Here is a 19,039-nt window from a genome sequence, read left to right as displayed (position 1 = left end):
TGGTATTCAGCCAAAGTACCCAATTTTTCAAATTCCACAGATACTTTTCAATTTTTGAATATAAAATTACTCGAAAACGGCTCATTATACGAGAAAATATGACGAATACTTTCATTTTACAAAACGTTCAAATATTCCTTAGATAGCGTCCAACTTAGTTTCAAGAGTTGAGTTCTTTGAATTTTTGGTATTTTAATGGTACGTTATGGTCATAATGAGAAAACTGGAAGACGTGAGTGATATCTTGTGTTCGAAAAAGATTCATCAAATAAATGAAAAACTATATTCCGTAATTCATTTCATTCGATACAACCGTTTGTGAGATAGAACTAAATTTTTTTTAATAGTTTTTCAACAGCCTGTATCTTTTGAAAGGAGGGGATTCGTAGAAAATGGTAAAGGAAAAAAGTGTTTCTTTTGACCTGAAGAATCTACTGTTAAAATATTTGTACGAGTTAAAGACTCACCCTGTACATACTAATTCACATGGTTTTCACTCCATATGTAATTTTATAAATAGTGCAATATGTATAGTCTAAAAAATCTTCATTGAATATCGACCACTTTAACTCAATATATGAGATACATGGTGTTTTGAGAAAAAAACTAATAATAATCATCATATTTCCAGATAAATTCGGTAGCAAATGGTACATCATTGTCATCGTCATCCTCTTGTTCTCGATATTCTCAGCGTGCATAATAATCTACATCAAGGACAAAAGGAAGAAGGTGCGTCTTCAATATTTTCGTATTTGAAGTTTTTCTTATACGTGATTTTTTTTTCAGAAACTGGAAAAAGTATTGATCGAAGCCGGCTTAGCCAACTTCGAAAAAGGTCAACTAGAGAACCTCAATCCAGAATTGGGAATAGACGATCAGGCAGAATTGTTACCCTACGATAAGAAATGGGAGTTTCCAATTCAGAATTTGAAATTGGGTGAGTACTCGGTAAAAGTGACTCTGCTACCTTCTTGACATAATAAATTATTATTGATTCGATATAAGGTTCTCATTTCACCGCCTAGAATATTTGTGTGTTCTCGAAAATACATGACTGTTGGGATTTTTCATGGAATTTATTTTTGATATCCTTTCCCCATCACTTTCTCCCCTTGCTTCAATTGAAAATTATTTTTTTATTGGGAATATGAATAAGTTTGGTCCGCTTTAATAAATGGCTTTGAGTGTTGCTGCCTCATAGTCTCAGATGATTTCAGAGAAGTTGGACATCAGTCCATATAATATTCAGTTCATATCGCTTTGAGTTCCTACAAAAACCTTGCTTTTTACTGTGGATTATAAGTTAACTAAACAGCATTTGCGAGAGGCTTGAGTTTTCTGCTTTATTTGGAAGAAAATTATGCTTTTGAAATGCATCGAATAAGCTTGTGGAAGTTCATGATGACATTGCTCAACTGATAAATTATGTAGGGAATGTTTTGCACGCGACGATTCAAGAAAGGTGATTTCTGCGTTGAAAACAAGGCCCTCTCTAGACAACCAAAAATGAAAGACGAAGAATTAAAGGCATTGGTCGATGCACATAGAAACTAGAAACATTCTGGTAGAAAAAAAGACATTTCTGCAAGAGGAATATTTTTATTCTATTCATAGAGCCTATTCGCTCTAATATGAGGTGTTTCAAGCTTATCCATTAGTTCTGAATGCCCCTGTTTAATTTAAAAACATAAGAAACCAGATATTATTTCCAATAATATCAGAAAAAAGTTACATCAGCAGTCATTCATAGATGAAGAAGCATTAATATATTGGAAAAAAATATATACATAGCGAAGATTCTAAAAAACCAATTTATTTATGATACAATTGTGAAAATTTAAAATGACTCGATTAAATTATCAACTATTCTTCCTGAAGACATATAATTTCAAAACTATGAGTAAAATATTAAATAATGATATTTTTGAAGATCATTGCGATAGTTCAAAGCTTTGGCATCCTGCTTGAAGAAATCCCAATAAAATTCTTCCAGATAGCCGCAAATATTCGGATCAAAACAATTTTCTCACTGTTACAACACTTACTTTACTTTATTATTCGAGTGAACCTTGAATTTATTTTCAAGAACTGAAGAGAATTGACCTGATAGGTACTTTTGTTGAAGCTGTTTCATTCGTTACTAGATAAAAATGAGGGGTTCAAAAACTGAAACGGTAAACATGTCCACAGATCGACATTTAACTGATCATCGGTATCATCGATATTGCCTCAATATAAAATTTTGCATAATTACTAGCTTCGAGACAATATGAGTAATATAAAAACTTGTCATGCTAATTTTAATTGTTGCAAATGACGCACACCCGTTTTGCTCCAGGCATCTGGAATATTCCGATGAGATGGATAAATATGACTAACTTCTTTGAGAAATTTATCCCTCATATCACAATCTTCCTGCTATTTCAATTCCAGATGAATATATTTCAACTATCAGCATTTATCGCGATAAATTCATATTTTCTCAATTTCATCTCCAAAAAACTAACTCATCATCACTTCTCCAAACAATTTTAATATTTGTTTCTCTAAACACATTTATTTCATTGTTCAATTCTGGTTCTACAATATTTCATCGATTCAGCTAGTGTCATTCTGTATTTTTCTATTTCTTGATTGATAATATTTTATGTTCTGTTTGCTTCCTTACAGCAATAAGTCAGTAGGACAAATTGCATAAATGCGAAACCATATAAGGAATAATTCCTTTCGCGTGATGCACTTGAGCTTTATTCATTTATATTTATATTTGAACAGCGTCTGCAAATTTTAAATATGTGATAGTATTTCTTTTTTAAATCATTCCAATTGCAGGAAAACAGCTTGGAGCTGGAGCCTTTGGTGTGGTGATGAAAGGCGAAGCCAGGGGCATTTTAGAAGATGAAGCTGTGACCACAGTGGCTGTGAAAATGGTCAAAAGAAACGCCGAGCATACCTACGTCAAAGCACTCGCTTCCGAATTGAAAATAATGGTTCATTTGGGGAAGCACTTGAATGTGGTCAATTTGCTAGGTGCATGTACAAAAAATGTCGCCAAGAGTAAGTAAATTTTTCCACATTTAAACATAGGTGCTATATAGAATCCAAAAATTGATCCCTTAACACAACTTTACTTGAAGGATTACTTCATGGAATTCTGCCTAGAATAGCTGGTGAATATCGCCTAATATGTTGCTTCCTGAGGAAAGTCTTCTAACCCATAGTTTCAGATTCTTTTCAATGATAGCCGTTTGCACTGACGTATTCACGACGGTCTTAACAATTATTTCTTCGATTTCTATAGAAGTTACAATAGCAATCACTGAAATAAGGATGACTTAATATTAAGCCTGCCGTAAATAAAAATAAGTGTATGCTAACGGGTATAAATGAAGTATTTGAAACTTTACTCTAAACAGCTACAGTTAGTTTACTCCTTAAACCTTCATTTTTTTCTAGGAGAGCTTCTGGTGATAGTCGAATATTGCAAGTTCGGAAACTTGCACAACTACCTCTACAGACACAGAGAAAATTTCATCAACCAAGTGGACCCCCAAACAGGTCAAATAGATTTCTCAATTGGGCAAGATATTTTAGAACGAAGCTATTCTTTAGCAAGCAATAAGAGGTGAGCTTAAAATAAAAGTCGTAATATTCAATTTTAAACGATGTATGTTTTGATTCCAGTTCATATCCAATGAAATACGCTGCATTATCGTTCAGAAGCAGTAGTGGAAAATCTAATGTGGATGGTAGACGTGATAGTGAACTATGTAGTACAGCGAAGACGGAAAGTACAATCGTTAGTATGTCACCTAATACTGACCAAGGTGAGTCCATGCCCCCCACTGGAGCTACCCTTGAATCTGCCTTATTTTTGTTCATCTCAACATTTATCTCCGCTCTCAGTTTCAGTTGAGGAAGGTGTCACATCAAGCAGCAGCAACAATGTTCAGCCAGAATGGCGTAGCAACTACAAAGCCGATTACAAAGGTTCCGTCAGGCCTATAGCAACCAAAGACCTCCTAGCCTGGGCCTTCCAAGTAGCCAGAGGCATGGAATACTTAGCATCTAGAAAGGTCCTCCACGGAGACCTTGCCGCCAGAAATATCCTCCTGACGGACGATAATGTGGTAAAGATTTGCGATTTTGGACTAGCGAAAAGCATGTATAAAAGCGACAATTACAAGAAAAACAGTGATGTAAGTTGGAGATTCGGAAAAATCGATGAAACACTGCATAACAGGTTTTTACAGGGTCCCCTTCCAGTGAAATGGATGGCTGTTGAATCGATCAGAGATAGGGTGTTCTCCACACAGTCAGACGTTTGGTCGTTTGGTATAGTCCTATGGGAGTTCTTCTCTTTAGCGCGGACCCCATATCCTGGCATGGAAGCTGATGAGAGGCTCTATGCGAAACTGGTTGAAGGTTATAGAATGGAAGCTCCTGAGTTCTCCACGAAGGATGCGTAAGTATCTTTGTTTCAAGTCAAGTATCTTCCAATTCTGTCCATATGCTTAAATCTCCAATAATCTTTCTTTATCTTAACCAATTGTTGTTTATTATTGTTTCTCAATGTTCCAGTTATCGTTTGATGCTAGACTGCTGGTCTGCTAAGCCAATGAATAGGCCTTCTTTCACCAAATTAGCAGAAAGGATTGGGTCGATGCTGGAAGACAGTGTCAGAAAGGTAATTTATTTCCAATGTCTTTTAGTTTCTCCAGTTCTTTTTACCTCATGCTTGAATTTTCCGCAGCACTACATCGATCTGAACGATCCATACCTCGTGATGAACACCCAGAGACTCGTAAACGGACAGGACGACTATCTGGCCATGGTCAGTCCCCCCAATTTCGAGAATTTATCATCCCCCCAACACTACGTCAACGAGTTCGACCAATCTTCTGGGTACATGAGTATGAAGAGTCCCACCATCTTCAGTCCGAGAGCGGAAGATGAACATGTCTTCACTTTCGACACTAGAAGAAGAAACAGTAACTCCAACGAGGAAAGCCCAGAACTTGCCCCGATGTTGGAAAACGGAAGGACACCCTGCACCAGCCCTGTACCTTTCAGTTTTTCGAATCCATCGTATCATCTTCCACCGAACGTTGTAAGTGATGATTCTGTGACGTGTGAAAAGGACATAGTCAAATCAGCAGACAATTATGTGAATATGCCCCAGAATAAGACTATGGTGAAAGAAAAGAACAGTAGTCATCCTAACATAAAAGTGGATGAAGATACCAAAGATGTCCATTACGTGAATAGCAGTAGTAGAGACTGGGAATCGATTATAGTCTGAGTATTATATTTTTGTGGAGTCTACGTGAAAGTTTACGAACGAAATGAAATTCGTAAAAAATTTATTGCCGTTGAGTAAGAGACGGTGTACTTGTACCTTATAGGTTATATATAGTTAGGAAGAACTGTCAAAGTCATCTAGAATTGACATTTGACTGTATATTAAACAATTATTCGAATTGAACTGACCAGTGAAAATCTTTCTCTTGGTCTTGGCCCAACAAAAACAATTGAGAAGTGTGGATACTATTTGTATGGATGAACCATAAAGTCTTCCGAATGATATGTTCTTATCAAAGATTTGGTGATCTTTGCTTTTTAACATATACGTTCGAAGTATTAAAATTGTGTACTTAATTTTTTGTTACACCCAATTGAATGAAATGTATTTTATTTTTGCATATATTGTCTATTTGTAGGCAAGCTTAGGACCTTTTTTGATGACATAAGATTCGTTGAAGGAGTAAAGTGGATGTCGATTGCTCTCGACATGCCTAGGTGAAACATGTACAAATATAGATTAAGTAAAGATCTCGTTTTGCAAATAGTGATACTTTTATTTATGCCCTATTTCATTCCTTCAATAATTGTGCTATAAAACAAAACTTCTTACTAGCTATCTACAGTGAATTCAGAGAACACATTCTATCACTTCCATTTACACATTTCAAAGGAAAAAAACCGTCAGTTAAATCAACATTCATCTCACAGCTTTCGTGGAGTTTCACTTTCGTTCTTTCCTTCGCTGCATTCATAATAGCTCATGTCTTCTTGCATCCGAATACTATAAGGAACGTTGTGGATGTTATTCAAATTGACCTTCTTGCAATTCGATAGAATCTCCTGCACCAGACCCCTTTTATAAGCGTACCATTTCTTCTGTTGGATGAAGTCGTGAAACACCGATTTGGTGTCCGGCAAACGCTGGTTTAGGAAGTGTCTTATGTGGTTCCAGATCTCCTTATTCTTCTGGATCAGCCAGTACCGGGGGATCAGAAGCACTTTGGTCCTTTTCGAGGTTATGATGAAGCGTCTTATGAACTTTTCGCCTATGTTGAAAGTGGCGAGCGGATTGAAAATTCCGACCTGGAAAGTCGATGAGGCCTTACTCATGGCAGACAGAACCGTTGGATTATGTTGAAATAGAGCAGCTCCAACTTCGCTAGAGCTGCTTGATTCGATCCAGAAGTCAGAGAAAACATTGGCCAAGATGCTAAGTAGAAAAGGAAGATTAGGAAAGGTAACAACCTACCCCCAGGCCCCAACCCAAAGAGTATCAGAAGGCTTTACTTGACTTAAATACAGCGAACAGTAATCTACAAATATCTGTGCGACCAAGGTAGTATCTTCCCTGGTCCTTAGTTCATTAGAACTCAGTATAGAAACTGATACTCACTCTTATGAATAATGTTCTGATTGATTTTGTTACTTGTTGATAGGACCTCCCCACATCCAAAGAGGATCCAACTCTTTCCCTGAAAATTCGCCAGTATGATAACCCTATCCCACTCAAAAAAGGTTCAAATACTCACGGATTCTCTTCTGAACCAGACCCCTCAGACAGCTGACGTTCGTTCAATGTTTGCGTGGAAACATCAGCTATCTTGTCTTTTTCAGATGTTGCAGGTGGCTGTTCCACGGTGCTCAAAAGCTTATACGACTTCCTGCAACCGATCTCAGACACCTCCAAGTCCAGATACTCCACCAGGTGACACTGACCTTCTATAATGAAATACACATATCTTTTATCGCCTATATCCTCGCCGAGCACGATGTCTTCGACGCCGTAATACTTGACTTTTGAAAGGATGCAACAGTCTCTTAGCGTTATTTCGTCCCAAGCGTTGAAGTATGTGAACATGGACATGCATCTTCGGATCTCGTCCCATTCTGCCATAACTGACGATCTCAGCACAGCATCGAAATCTTCCTTACGTAGTACAAGCATCTCACAGTGATCTTAATGATAAAAATAGAATTGGTGAATATTGAAAGGTAGTGAAAGAGGAGATCTGTTAATGTATTTGTAACTTCTTGGTTTATTACATCCAACAATATGTTTTCCATTCGGTTCTGGTGTATTATATTGTATATTTTTCTCACCAGATGTTATGACAGTGGCAGTTCTCTTGACGCCATGTAACAATGACACCTCTCCAAACATGGTACCGGCTTCTCTAGTTCCAACTTCATTGGTTACCCATTCGTTTAATACTGTATCGAATACGGTTCTGTATACCACCACTTCGCCAGAGAGCAGGAAAAATAGGGCTTTAGCCTCATCATCCTGTCTAACGACTGTCCTCTTCGGCGGTATATAACGAAAATACGTTACCTCTGCCAATTGCTCCTTCACACTCTGTTAAAAAAATGTTAAAAGGGTACACTTAACGTGAGAGTATCATTGATGAGACGCGCATGGGAAGCTAAGTGATCGACTGATTTGTACTGGCTGCGCATGGGCTTATTGTTAGACTGTTGGGTACATCTCAGCACGCATGTCTAAAAATAACGTAAGCTGATACTAGTATTTTTTTGAAGTTATTCAACGTTGTTTCTTCATCTTACATCAAATTTCCATAAGCTTTGCGCTATACTAACAAACACAATCGGTACATTTTTGAATGTATACTCACATTTGGATATCTCCTGAAGCATTTGAGGCCTCCTAAGACCCTATGCAATTTCTTTTTCTCGTCTTCTGTTCGAAGATCTTTCTCAGTGCTCATAATCCGTTTTTGCTTTAAAAAAGAGAAAAGGGATACGAAAAAGTTAAAAAAAAATACCGAGATCCTTATTGATTCACACCTCTATCGTGAAGTTGCTCTTTTTCTTTGATTTTTGAGTCAGAAGTCTTATATTTCTCAACACATTCTCCCCTAATTTCATATCGGAAAAATCCTCCAACCAAAACTGATTTTCCAAGGCTAGTCTGGCAGCCGTCCTGAATCTCTTTCTCGCCCGCAAAGATTTTAAAGCTTTTTCTTCAGGGGTCTACAAAGCCAAAAATCAGTAAAAAACATCATCTGATATCGGTGCTCCGTTCTTTTTGGAAAAAAAACTTTATCAAGACGGAATATTCCACTTACCACAATTTGAACTTTCGACTTTTGCCTGACCATAATCGATAAATGATCCTCTAGCAATATATAAAAATTATAAGTTCAAAATTGTATCGAAATAATGATACAAAAAATAAAAAACTAATATATATTCTTATCGAGGAATTTGTCAAAATTGCAGTTGAAATGACAATTCGAATGATTGATTTGGATTAATTTTCTATCGATGTATCCAAAGATTATTGAGTAGAAAGATAGGAAACGCCCTCATATCGCTAGTAGGGGAGAGTTCCTTTGAATCGGACGGCCCATGAACCGGACGCTACAGTTTTCTACTACACTCGATGGTAATTTAGCACCCTTTACGTAAATCCCATTTTTGCAACAAGGCGCGAGCCACAGGGTCGGCCATTTTCCAAGAGATATCGATCGATGTTGCAAAAATAGGATTTACGTAAAGGATGCTAAATTACTATCGAGCGTAGTAGAAAACTGCAGCGTCCGGTTCATGGGCCGTCCGATTCAAAGGAACTCTCCCCTACTAAAAACCGACTACATTTTGGTGAGTGAAAACACATTTGACAATGAGATGGCGCTGAATACGTATTGCCAATATAGAAAAACTGTTTAATTACAGTTTTCTGTTTTATAATTGAGGGGGCGCGAATTCTATTCCTCATATTGGTCATATTGGTCATATTCCTCTTAAGGTAGTCCGATGCCCATGACTACCTTAACTAACTTGAGAGTCATAGTTACTTTTTGAATTAAAATCATGGGCATCGGACCACCTTAAGAGAGTCATAGTTATAAAAAGTCGCTATGACTCTCTTAAGTTAGTCCGATGCCCATTACTACCTTGAGAGTCATAGTTCCTTTTCGAATTAAAAGTAACTATGACTCTCAAGGTAGTCATGGGCATCGGACTACCTTAAGAGAGTCATAGTTATAAAAAGTCACTATGTCTCTCTTAAGGTAGTCCGATGCCCACTACTTCCTTAACTACCTTGAGAGTCATAGTTACTTTTTGATTTAAAAGTAACTATAACTCTCAAGTTAGTCATGGGCATCGGACTACCTTAAGAGAGTCATAGTAATAAAAAGTCACTATGACTCTCTTAAGGTAGTCCGTTGCCCATGACTACCTTGAGAGTCATAGTTATTTTTTGAATTAAAAGTAACTATGACTCTCAAGGTAGTCATGGGCATCGAACTACCTTAAGAGAGTCATGGTTATAAAAAGTCACTATGACTCTCTTAAGGTAGTTAAGGTAGTCATGGGCATCGGACTACCTTAAGAGAGTCATAGTGACTTTTATAACTATGACTCTCTTAAGGTAGTCCGATGCCCAAGACTACCTTGAGAGTCATAGTTACTTTTAATTCGAAAAGTAACTATGACTCTCTTAAGGTCTTGAATTAAAAGTAACTATGACTCTCAAGGTAGTTAAGGTAGTCATGGGCATCGGACTACCTTATGAGAGTCATAGTGACTTTTTATAACTATGACTCTCTTAAGGTAGTCCGATGCCCATGACTACCTTGAGAGTCAGAGTTACTTTTAATTCAAGAAGTAACTATGACTCTCAAGGTAGTTAAGGTAGTCTTGGGCATCGGACTACCTTATAAGAGTCATAGTGACTTTTTATAACTATGACTCTCTTAAGGTAGTCCGATGCCCATGACCACCTTGAGAGTCATAGTTACTTTCAATTCAAAAAGTAACTATGACTCTCAAGTTAGTTAAGGTAGTCATGGGCATCGGACTACCTTAAGAGAGTCATAGTGACTTTTTATAACTATGACTCTCTTAAGGTAGTCCGATGCCCATGACTACCTTGAGAGTCATAGTTACTTTTAATTCAAAAAGTAACTATGACTCTCAAGGTAGTTAAGGTAGTCATGGGCATCGGACTACCTTATGAGAGTCATAGTGACTTTTTATAACTATGACTCTCTTAAGGTAGTCCGATGCCCATGACTACCTTGAGAGTCATAGTTACTTTTAATTCAAAAAGTAACTATGACTCTCAAGGTAGTTAAGGTAGTCATGGGCATCGGGCTACCTTATGAGAGTCATAGTGACTTTTTATAACTATGACTCTCTTAAGGTAGTCCGATGCCTATGAGAGTCATAGTTACTTTTAATTCAAAAAGTAACTATGACTCTCAAGGTAGTTAAGGTAGTCCGATGCCCATGACCACCTTGAGAGTCATAGTTACTTTTAATTCAAAAAGTAACTATGACTCTCAAGTTAGTTAAGGTAGTCATGGGCATCGGACTACCTTAAGAGAGTCATAGTGACTTTTTATAACTATGACTCTCATAAGGTAGTCCGATGCTCATGACTACCTTGAGAGTCATAGTTACTTTTAATTCAAAAAGTAACTATGACTCTCAAGGTAGTTAAGGTAGTCATGGGCATCGGACTACCTTAAGAGAGTCATCGTGACTTTTTATAACTATGACTCTCTTAAGGTAGTCCGATGCCCATGACCACCTTGAGAGTCATAGTTACTTTTAATTCAAAAAGTAACTATGACTCTCAAGTTAGTTAAGGTAGTCATGGGCATCGGACTACCTTGAGAGAGTCATAGTGACTTTTTATAACTATGACTCTCTTAAGGTAGTCCGATGCCCATGACTACCTTAACTAACTTGAGAGTCATAGTTACTTTTAATTCAAAAAGTGTAGTCATGGGCATCGGACTACCTTATGAGAGTCATAGTGACTTTTTATAACCATGACTCTCTTAAGGTAGTCCGATGCCCATGACTACCTTGAGAGTCATAGTTACTTTTAATTCAAAAAGTAGATATACGTTCTTCCTTCTTTCAATTTATTACGTAACTTTGGTTTACTTTTTTGACCTCTCTGTCACCCTTATTAGTTTTCTACACTTGAGTGAACCGGTTTCTTCAAAAAACAAAACTTCCTCGTGCGCAAAGTGAAAATCATTTCTGAAAAATCTAGTTTATTTGTTGCACTCGTATTTTTACATTTTACACGATCAAGGAGCCTTTTCCGGCTGTTCCTCCTTCTGCAACATTTCCAAAATAGAAGATATCTTCCTGGTCGGAAAGGGTTTACTGCATAAATAAAATTCCAGGTCCTCCTTCAGGCGTATACTCAGAGGAACGTTGTTGATGGAGTTTATGTTGGACTTGTGGGATTGGCCGGCTATGTCGTAATAGCATTCTCTCCGGTAATCCAACCAACCACGCTTTTTGGCAAATTCCTCGTAAAGTTGCTGCCGAGTAGGCAGACGGTTCCTCAGGAAAATCGATATATTGTTCCAGGTAGGTTTATCCCTAGACAGCAGCCAATATCGAGGGATGGCTAGCAGTTTTACCTTCGTTCTTGACACGTAATACCTAGAGTCCAAGTGTTCGCCTATGTTGAAAGTGGCGAGCTCGCCCATCTTGGCAACCTGAAGAAAGAATTTTGAAATTTCATTGAATTCAAAATGAAAGAGTCTGGACAAAAAACGCCTGGCAAGTGACAAACCCGATTTAGGCAACCTATTCACTATTTCTTCAGATGGCATGCCCTGAACGATTTTGTCATTTTTAAAATTTATTTAAGGCCTGAAATATTTCATGAAAAAGAAGACCACCTACAATTTACCGGTATGAAGACTATAGTCGTTAGTATTACGTTGAATGAGTGTTGTTGTTTTTAATTGTTGGAAGCATCTTACTCTTATGAAGTAGGTCTCCAAAGTGGTGACAGGAACTTCTTTGGCGCAAGTCACTCTCGACAATCGACTCTCAAACTGCTTCACACTGAAAAAAGTCGAATAACTCAGTTGCTTTTCACAACGAGATCTTCGTAAAGTTTTCGAATTTTAATTACAATTTACAGTTATGCCTGTTTGGTGTAGTTATCATCCACAAAAATCATCGCAGATCTAAATGTGATACATAATCAGAAAGAGCAACTCTTTCAGTAATAAGTCTCGAAATTTAATTGACGCGCTTTTCTACCCGTGCTTTGCAACCCATGTTTTCTACCCGCGCGTTTCCACCCCCGCTTTTCTACCCGCCCTTTTTTACCCGCGCTTTTCTACCCGCGCTTTTTTACCCGCGCTTTGCAACCCATGTTTTCTACCCTCGCTTTTCTTCCCGCGCTTCGCAACCCACGTTTTTTACCCGCGCATTTCTACCCGCGCTTTTCTACCCGCGGGTTTCCACCCCCGCTTTTCTACCCGCCCTTTTTTACCCGCGCCTTGCAACCAATGTTTTCTACCCGCGCTTTGCAACCCACGTTTTCTACCCGCGCTTTTCTTCCCGCGCTTTGCGACCCACGTTTTCTACCCGCGATTTTCTACCCGCGCGTTTCCACCCCCGCTTTTCTACCCGCCCTTTTTTACCCGCGCTTTGCAACCAATGTTTTCTACCCGCGCTTTGCAACCCACGTTTTCCACCCGCGCTTTTCTACCCGCGCGTTTCCACCCCCGCTTTTCTACCCGCCCTTTTTTACCCGCGCTTTGCAACCCATGTTTTCTACCCGCGCTTTTCTTCCCGCGCTTTTCCACTTGCGCTTTTTTACCCGCGCTTTGCAACCCACGTTTTCATTGGGCCAAAAAAAAAATGTGTGTGTGGAGCGTTTGTGTGTGTGGGGTGGGTGTGTGTGTGGGGTGGGTGTGTGTGTGTGTGTGGGGCGTTTGTGTGTTGGGTGTGTGTGTGCGTATGTGGGGCGTTTGTGTGTAAGGGGTGCGTGCGTGTGCGTGTGTGTGTGTGTGTGGGTGTGTGTGTGTGCGTGCGTGTGCGTGTGTGTGTGTGTGTGTGGGTGTGTGTGTGTGCGTGTGTGTGTGTGTGTGTGTGTGTGTGTGGGGGTGCAGGGTGTGTGTTTCGAGTGTCGAGTGTCGTGTATCGAGTGTCGTGTGTCGAGTGTCGAGTGTCGAGTGTCGTGTTTCGGGTGTCGAGTGTCGTGTGTAGAGTGTCGGGTATCGAGTGTCGGGTGTCGAGTGTCGAGTGTCGGGTGTCGGGTGTCGAGTGTCGAGTGTCGTGTGTCGGGTGTCGAGTGTCGGGTGTCGGGTGTCGAGTGTCGGGTGTCGGGTGTCGAGTGTCGAGTGTCGAGTGTCGTGTGTCGTGTGTCGAGTGTCGTGTGTCGAGTGTCGAGTGTCGAGTGTCCAGTGTCAAGTGTCGAGTGTCGAGTGTCGAGTGTCGAGTGTCGTGTTTCGGGTGTCGAGTGTCGAGTGTCGAGTGTCGTGTTTCGGGTGTCGAGTGTCGAGTGTCGAGTGTCGTGTGTCGAGTGTCGAGTGTCGAGTGTCAAGTGTCGAGTGTCGTGTTTCAGGTGTCGAGTGTCGGGTGTCCAGTGTCATGTGTCGAGTGTCGTGTGTCGAGTGTCGGGTGTCGAGTGTCGAGTGTCGAGTGTCGAGTGTCGGGTATCGAGTGTCGTGTGTCGAGTGTCGAGTGTCAAGTGTCGAGTGTCGAGTGTCGGGTGTCGAGTGTCGAGTGTCGAGTGTCGGGTGTCGAGTGTCGGGTGTCGAGTGTCGAGTGTCGAGTGTCGAGTGTCGTGTGTCGAGTGTCGTGTGTCGAGTGTCGTGTGTCGAGTGTCGAGTGTCAGGTGTCGGGTGTCGAGTGTCGAGTGTCGAGTGTCCAGTGTCAAGTGTCGAGTGTCGAGTGTCGAGTGTCGAGTGTCGAGTGTCGTGTTTCGGGTGTCGAGTGTCGAGTGTCGAGTGTCGTGTTTCGGGTGTCGAGTGTCGAGTGTCGAGTGTCGTGTGTCGAGTGTCGAGTGTCGAGTGTCGAGTGTCGAGTGTCAAGTGTCGAGTGTCGTGTTTCAGGTGTCGAGTGTCGGGTGTCCAGTGTCATGTGTCGAGTGTCGTGTGTCGAGTGTCGAGTGTCGTGTGTCGAGTGTCGTGTGTCGAGTGTAGAGTGTCGTGTGTCGAGTGTAGAGTGTCGAGTATCGAGTGTCGGGTGTCGAGTGTCGAGTGTCGTGTGTCGAGTGTCGTGTGTCGTGTGTCGTGTGTCGAGTGTCGAGTGTCGAATGCCGTGTGTCGAGTTTCGAGTGTCGAGTGTCGAGTGTCCAGTGTCAAGTGTCGAGTGTCGAGTGTCGAGTGTCGAGTGTCGTGTTTCGGGTGTCGAGTGTCGAGTGTCGAGTGTCGTGTTTCGGGTGTCGAGTGTCGAGTGTCGAGTGTCGTGTGTCGAGTGTCGAGTGTCGAGTGTCAAGTGTCGAGTGTCGTGTTTCAGGTGTCGAGTGTCGGGTGTCCAGTGTCATGTGTCGAGTGTCGTGTGTCGAGTGTCGGGTGTCGAGTGTCGAGTGTCGAGTGTCGAGTGTCGGGTATCGAGTGTCGTGTGTCGAGTGTCGAGTGTCAAGTGTCGAGTGTCGAGTGTCGGGTGTCGAGTGTCGAGTGTCGAGTGTCGGGTGTCGAGTGTCGGGTGTCGAGTGTCGAGTGTCGAGTGTCGAGTGTCGTGTGTCGAGTGTCGTGTGTCGAGTGTCGTGTGTCGAGTGTCGAGTGTCAGGTGTCGGGTGTCGAGTGTCGAGTGTCGAGTGTCCAGTGTCAAGTGTCGAGTGTCGAGTGTCGAGTGTCGAGTGTCGAGTGTCGTGTTTCGGGTGTCGAGTGTCGAGTGTCGAGTGTCGTGTTTCGGGTGTCGAGTGTCGAGTGTCGAGTGTCGTGTGTCGAGTGTCGAGTGTCGAGTGTCGAGTGTCGAGTGTCAAGTGTCGAGTGTCGTGTTTCAGGTGTCGAGTGTCGGGTGTCCAGTGTCATGTGTCGAGTGTCGTGTGTCGAGTGTCGAGTGTCGTGTGTCGAGTGTCGTGTGTCGAGTGTAGAGTGTCGTGTGTCGAGTGTAGAGTGTCGAGTATCGAGTGTCGGGTGTCGAGTGTCGAGTGTCGTGTGTCGAGTGTCGTGTGTCGTGTGTCGTGTGTCGAGTGTCGAGTGTCGAATGCCGTGTGTCGAGTTTCGAGTGTCGAATGCCGTGTGTCGAGTGTCGAGTTTCGATTGTCGGGTGTCGAGTGTCGAGTGTCGAATGTCGTGTGTCGAGTGTCGAGTGTCGAGTGAGGTATCGATATTTGGTTAAAGAAAAATGGGAAATGTTGACCGAAACATCATTCATTTTGGTGTATTCGAATAACCATCTAATACTGAAGGTTCCCGAATTGTGCGATATTTATGACGATAATCCATTTAATGAACAATTAATATGCGTTTAAAGGGCAGCATTGCATCTGCAGCTTTCAAAATCGAAAATATCGTTTTTTCCCAAACCAATTTGGTAAAACCCACCTCAATTAATGTGAATCAATGAACCCTCGGAAGATAAGAGTTTACTCACTAATTAACTCGTTGGGCGGGCGTCATTTCGCCCAGGACGTGGTCATAGGAAGGCTTGAAAACCGCTCTTTTGTACCTCTTCCCCTTCTTCTTGCTTCCGACCAATTCTGAGTCGCGCAACCTCAACAGGCTCTTGGAGAAAATGTCCTGATTCTCCCCTGATCCCACCGAAAAACGCTGTGAATGGGGCCCTCTCAGTCTCATGTCCGACAGCGATTTGCCCGGTTCTAGCTTGTCCTTCAGGATCTTCCCCAAGTCCACCGCCAATGATCCGCCCCTTGGCAGCGACGCGAACTCGAAGGGGTTGAACAGGGAGTAGGTCCTGGTGTCCTTGTAAGACGTAACCTTCATCTCCACGCATTCCAGCAGATCAACAGATCCGTCTATCAAGAAGTAGACGTATCTCTTGTCGCCGTGATCCTCGCTGAGTATCAGGGCGTTTTCGTCGTAGTAGCGCATCTTCGAGACCATGCAACTCTGCTGGATGTAGCGGTCGTCCCACATCTTGAAGTATTCGAACTTGTTGATGGCCTTCTTGATCTCGTTCCATTCCTTCAGCACCGTATCCCTGAGGACCCTGTCGAAGTCGTCGCGTTTCACTAACAGAAATTCGGCGCGTTCTGTAGATCGAGAAGACGATTATTAATAAGCTGATGATTCTCAGAATCATCTAAACGGAAAACTAAGAAAGGACCACAACAATAAGAGATTCAGCCTGTACCTACGGGAAAGAGTTAACTCTGCTGGATCTAAGAAGTATCTGGATCATGGCAAGAACATACTACAACTCCTTACAGAAACAAGCAAAAAAATTAACACTCTCTGTGCCTTTTAGGATTGAAAATTGTTAGCACCCATCTTTACGCATACTCTGAGATACCTACTCTATTCAATTTTCTTCCTAACTCGTAGTATACGAACCGTTTGTTTCAATCGTGGCGCTCCTTTTGGCCCCAATTAAAAGGGCCAGTTCACCGAACATATCTCCCGCCTCTTTAACTTTAACGACGACCTGCGATGTTTGGTCGGTCAGTGGATCGTATTTGGAGTTCAGCACCCTTGCAGTGCCCGAAATTACGAAATAGAGGGCGAGGGCTTCATCCCCCTGTCTCACGATTACTCGATCGGCATCGTACTCGGCGTAGTATGTTATAGCGGCAAGGTCCTTTTTCACTTCCTGTAATAAACAAAATCGGTAAGGATGTTTGATGTCTTTCCCAGAATAGAAGAAAGTTTGCATATCTTGTCCGCACGAAATTGACGAAATATTTTTTTTTAACTTCTAGATGCGCATATAAGGTAAACGTACGTTATGTGATGAAAAAATAGAAAATTCAGTAATTAAACCAAATTTTTTCATCGTCATAAAAAGCTCTAAAATTAATTCATTACCAATAATATGACCATTCTTCGTAAACCTCTTTCTTTTCTTCGAAGAGATAGAAAACTGTATAGAAGAATTAGTGCAATGATTCAAAATAGTGGAAATTCCAAAAATGGAATCATTATTATCAAACTCTGTTATCGAGATAATGGGAGAAGTAAATGTAATTTTTCTGAATACACGTTTTATATAATTTGCCCATTTTGACAGGCAAGCAAACACACATTAAAAGTGTATTGTGTGTTGCGTACTCGTTATATGTATAAAATTCATAATTTTCGCAAAATGACATCAATGCAAATTAAGACTCAAAACTAATGGGAAACTACTTGAATTGATTAATCCAACTGAAAAAATGTCAAAAAGATCCAGGTCTAGCTATATTGATCAGGCTGTTGTAGAGTTCCCACTCCCGGGCGCGATCCTACTACTGCTCGACACGGGGACTTTTGGCTGCTGAGTTTCCTCCCTGGCCCGGTTCGCCCCTCCTTGGCTAACCTGGTCATCCCAGACTCCTCCGGGATGACCATATTGATGCCAAGCTTAGTGCGGACGCCCAGTCAACGTAGGACGCTCTACCACAGGACTCCTGATCTCAAACCATCCGCTGAATCCGACCTCCAAGTAGCTGGATTACAGGAGACGCCACGCTCCCAGTCGAAATACTCTGTAAAAGTGTAAGGACATAAGGCGCTCTTGTGTGTAGGCAGGCAACACAAGATACATCAATGCAGTATTATTGTTTTCCAACATTTTGCAGAAAAAAGGCGTGCTTTGACAGTCGTTATTATAGTACTGCGAATCCTACATTATTCATCATACAGTCAGTATCAGCAAAACTAAACTTTGTCTAAACAAGGAAACTATTAAATCATTCGAAACTTTTGGATAATTGAAAAATAACTGCCCCCAAATATATAAAATATGGTTAAAACTAAAAATAATAAATGAATTTCAGTTTATTCGGTCCCGTTAATTAAATATGATGAATTATTACCGGAACAGTCTAAAAAAATTTCGCCCCCGGGTGGGCTCGAACCACCAACCTTTCGGTTAACAGCCGAACGCGCTAGCCGATTGCGCCACGGAGGCTATGGAAATGCTTGAACAAATGCGGTATTCAACCAAAATATCAAATATTTCGAAAAACAAAATTCAGGTGTTTTATTTTTATAATTTGTTTGAAAAAACTTACTGAGGGATATTTTCTGAAGCATTTCATTGTTCCTAGTACGCGGCGAAGATGATGTTTTTCAGCTTCAGTCCTTTTCTCTTGGGGAACTTTCATTATTGCTTTTTCCTTGAAGAACAAATGATTTTACCATTATTATGTGAATTTTACTGTAGATCTTTAAAGAAGTCCACATCAAAATTTATAAATCGGTGGAAATAAATACTCAGAAGCAGATTCAAATCCCAAAATAAATCAAAAACCGCAGAACTATATGAATATAGTTGATTCACACATCAAGGTGGGTAAATATTTTTCTATTCTCCGCACAAAAATACACTTATTGGTTTATTACCGTTAACGAGAATTGTCCTTTTGGTTTTTTCCTCGTCAGTATTTGTATGTTTTTTGCAACATTCATACCGAGCTGTTCGCCTTCGGTATCTTCTAGCCAATAATGATTGTCATAAGTCAATCGAACTGCAGCTCTGAAGTATAATCTTGCTAGTCTGGACCTTTTCGCTTTCGCCGCAGCTGCCTACAATTCGAATTTCGCATTGAAACAAGAATAAAATTATAAAAATCCTTCCAAATATGAAAAATCTAGGGTTAGATCCTTGTATGGTCCCAGTTATGTACTTTTGGCTTTCAATCAATATAGTTGATTTCCGCTTACTATCAAAGACATATTCCTTCGACGATCCATCGCAGATCATATTCAAGTGTACCCGAAAAAAAATTAAAAAAAAACTGTATCTCCAGATTTCTGATCGTATTATCCCAAGCGAATCCACCTACATAACAAAAAGTTTTCGAAATTGAGATACATTTCCGAGGAGG

General features: G+C 40.9%; 2 protein-coding genes and 1 non-coding gene across 5 annotated transcripts in view; 1 reads left to right on the top strand and 2 right to left on the bottom strand.

Moving 5' to 3' along the window:
* LOC123309266 (vascular endothelial growth factor receptor 1-like) overlaps positions 1–5,849 on the top strand; it is a 19,158-nt gene extending 13,309 nt beyond the window's left edge. For all 3 annotated transcript variants that reach the window (XM_044892289.1, XM_044892288.1, XM_044892287.1), the window contains exons 15-23: positions 632–732; positions 790–940; positions 2,836–3,060; positions 3,460–3,628; positions 3,688–3,830; positions 3,910–4,202; positions 4,257–4,468; positions 4,585–4,690; positions 4,757–5,849. In XM_044892289.1, coding sequence (XP_044748224.1) covers positions 632–732; positions 790–940; positions 2,836–3,060; positions 3,460–3,628; positions 3,688–3,830; positions 3,910–4,202; positions 4,257–4,468; positions 4,585–4,690; positions 4,757–5,305 — 1,949 coding nt within the window. In that variant the 3' untranslated portion in view covers positions 5,306–5,849. The remainder of the gene's footprint in view (positions 1–631; positions 733–789; positions 941–2,835; positions 3,061–3,459; positions 3,629–3,687; positions 3,831–3,909; positions 4,203–4,256; positions 4,469–4,584; positions 4,691–4,756) is intronic.
* Positions 5,847–19,039, bottom strand: LOC123310424. The gene is made up of 13 exons (XM_044893891.1): positions 18,876–19,039; positions 18,555–18,737; positions 18,224–18,328; positions 16,566–16,821; positions 15,646–16,264; positions 12,069–12,153; positions 11,382–11,798; positions 8,113–8,298; positions 7,941–8,045; positions 7,408–7,663; positions 6,837–7,263; positions 6,701–6,779; positions 5,847–6,390 (listed from the first exon to the last, which is right to left on the bottom strand). Exons 1-13 carry the CDS (start codon positions 18,903–18,905, stop codon positions 6,010–6,012), a joined length of 3,129 nt encoding a protein of 1,042 aa, XP_044749826.1. The 5' UTR covers positions 18,906–19,039; the 3' UTR covers positions 5,847–6,009.
* On the bottom strand, positions 18,047–18,120 carry Trnan-guu. The gene has a single exon. It is a non-coding gene; the product is annotated as a tRNA-Asn (tRNA).

This window comes from Coccinella septempunctata, chromosome 3, assembly GCF_907165205.1.
Source record: "Coccinella septempunctata chromosome 3, icCocSept1.1, whole genome shotgun sequence".
Classification (NCBI taxonomy): Eukaryota; Metazoa; Arthropoda; class Insecta; order Coleoptera; family Coccinellidae; genus Coccinella; species Coccinella septempunctata.
This window is presented reverse-complemented; position numbering and strand designations above follow the sequence as displayed.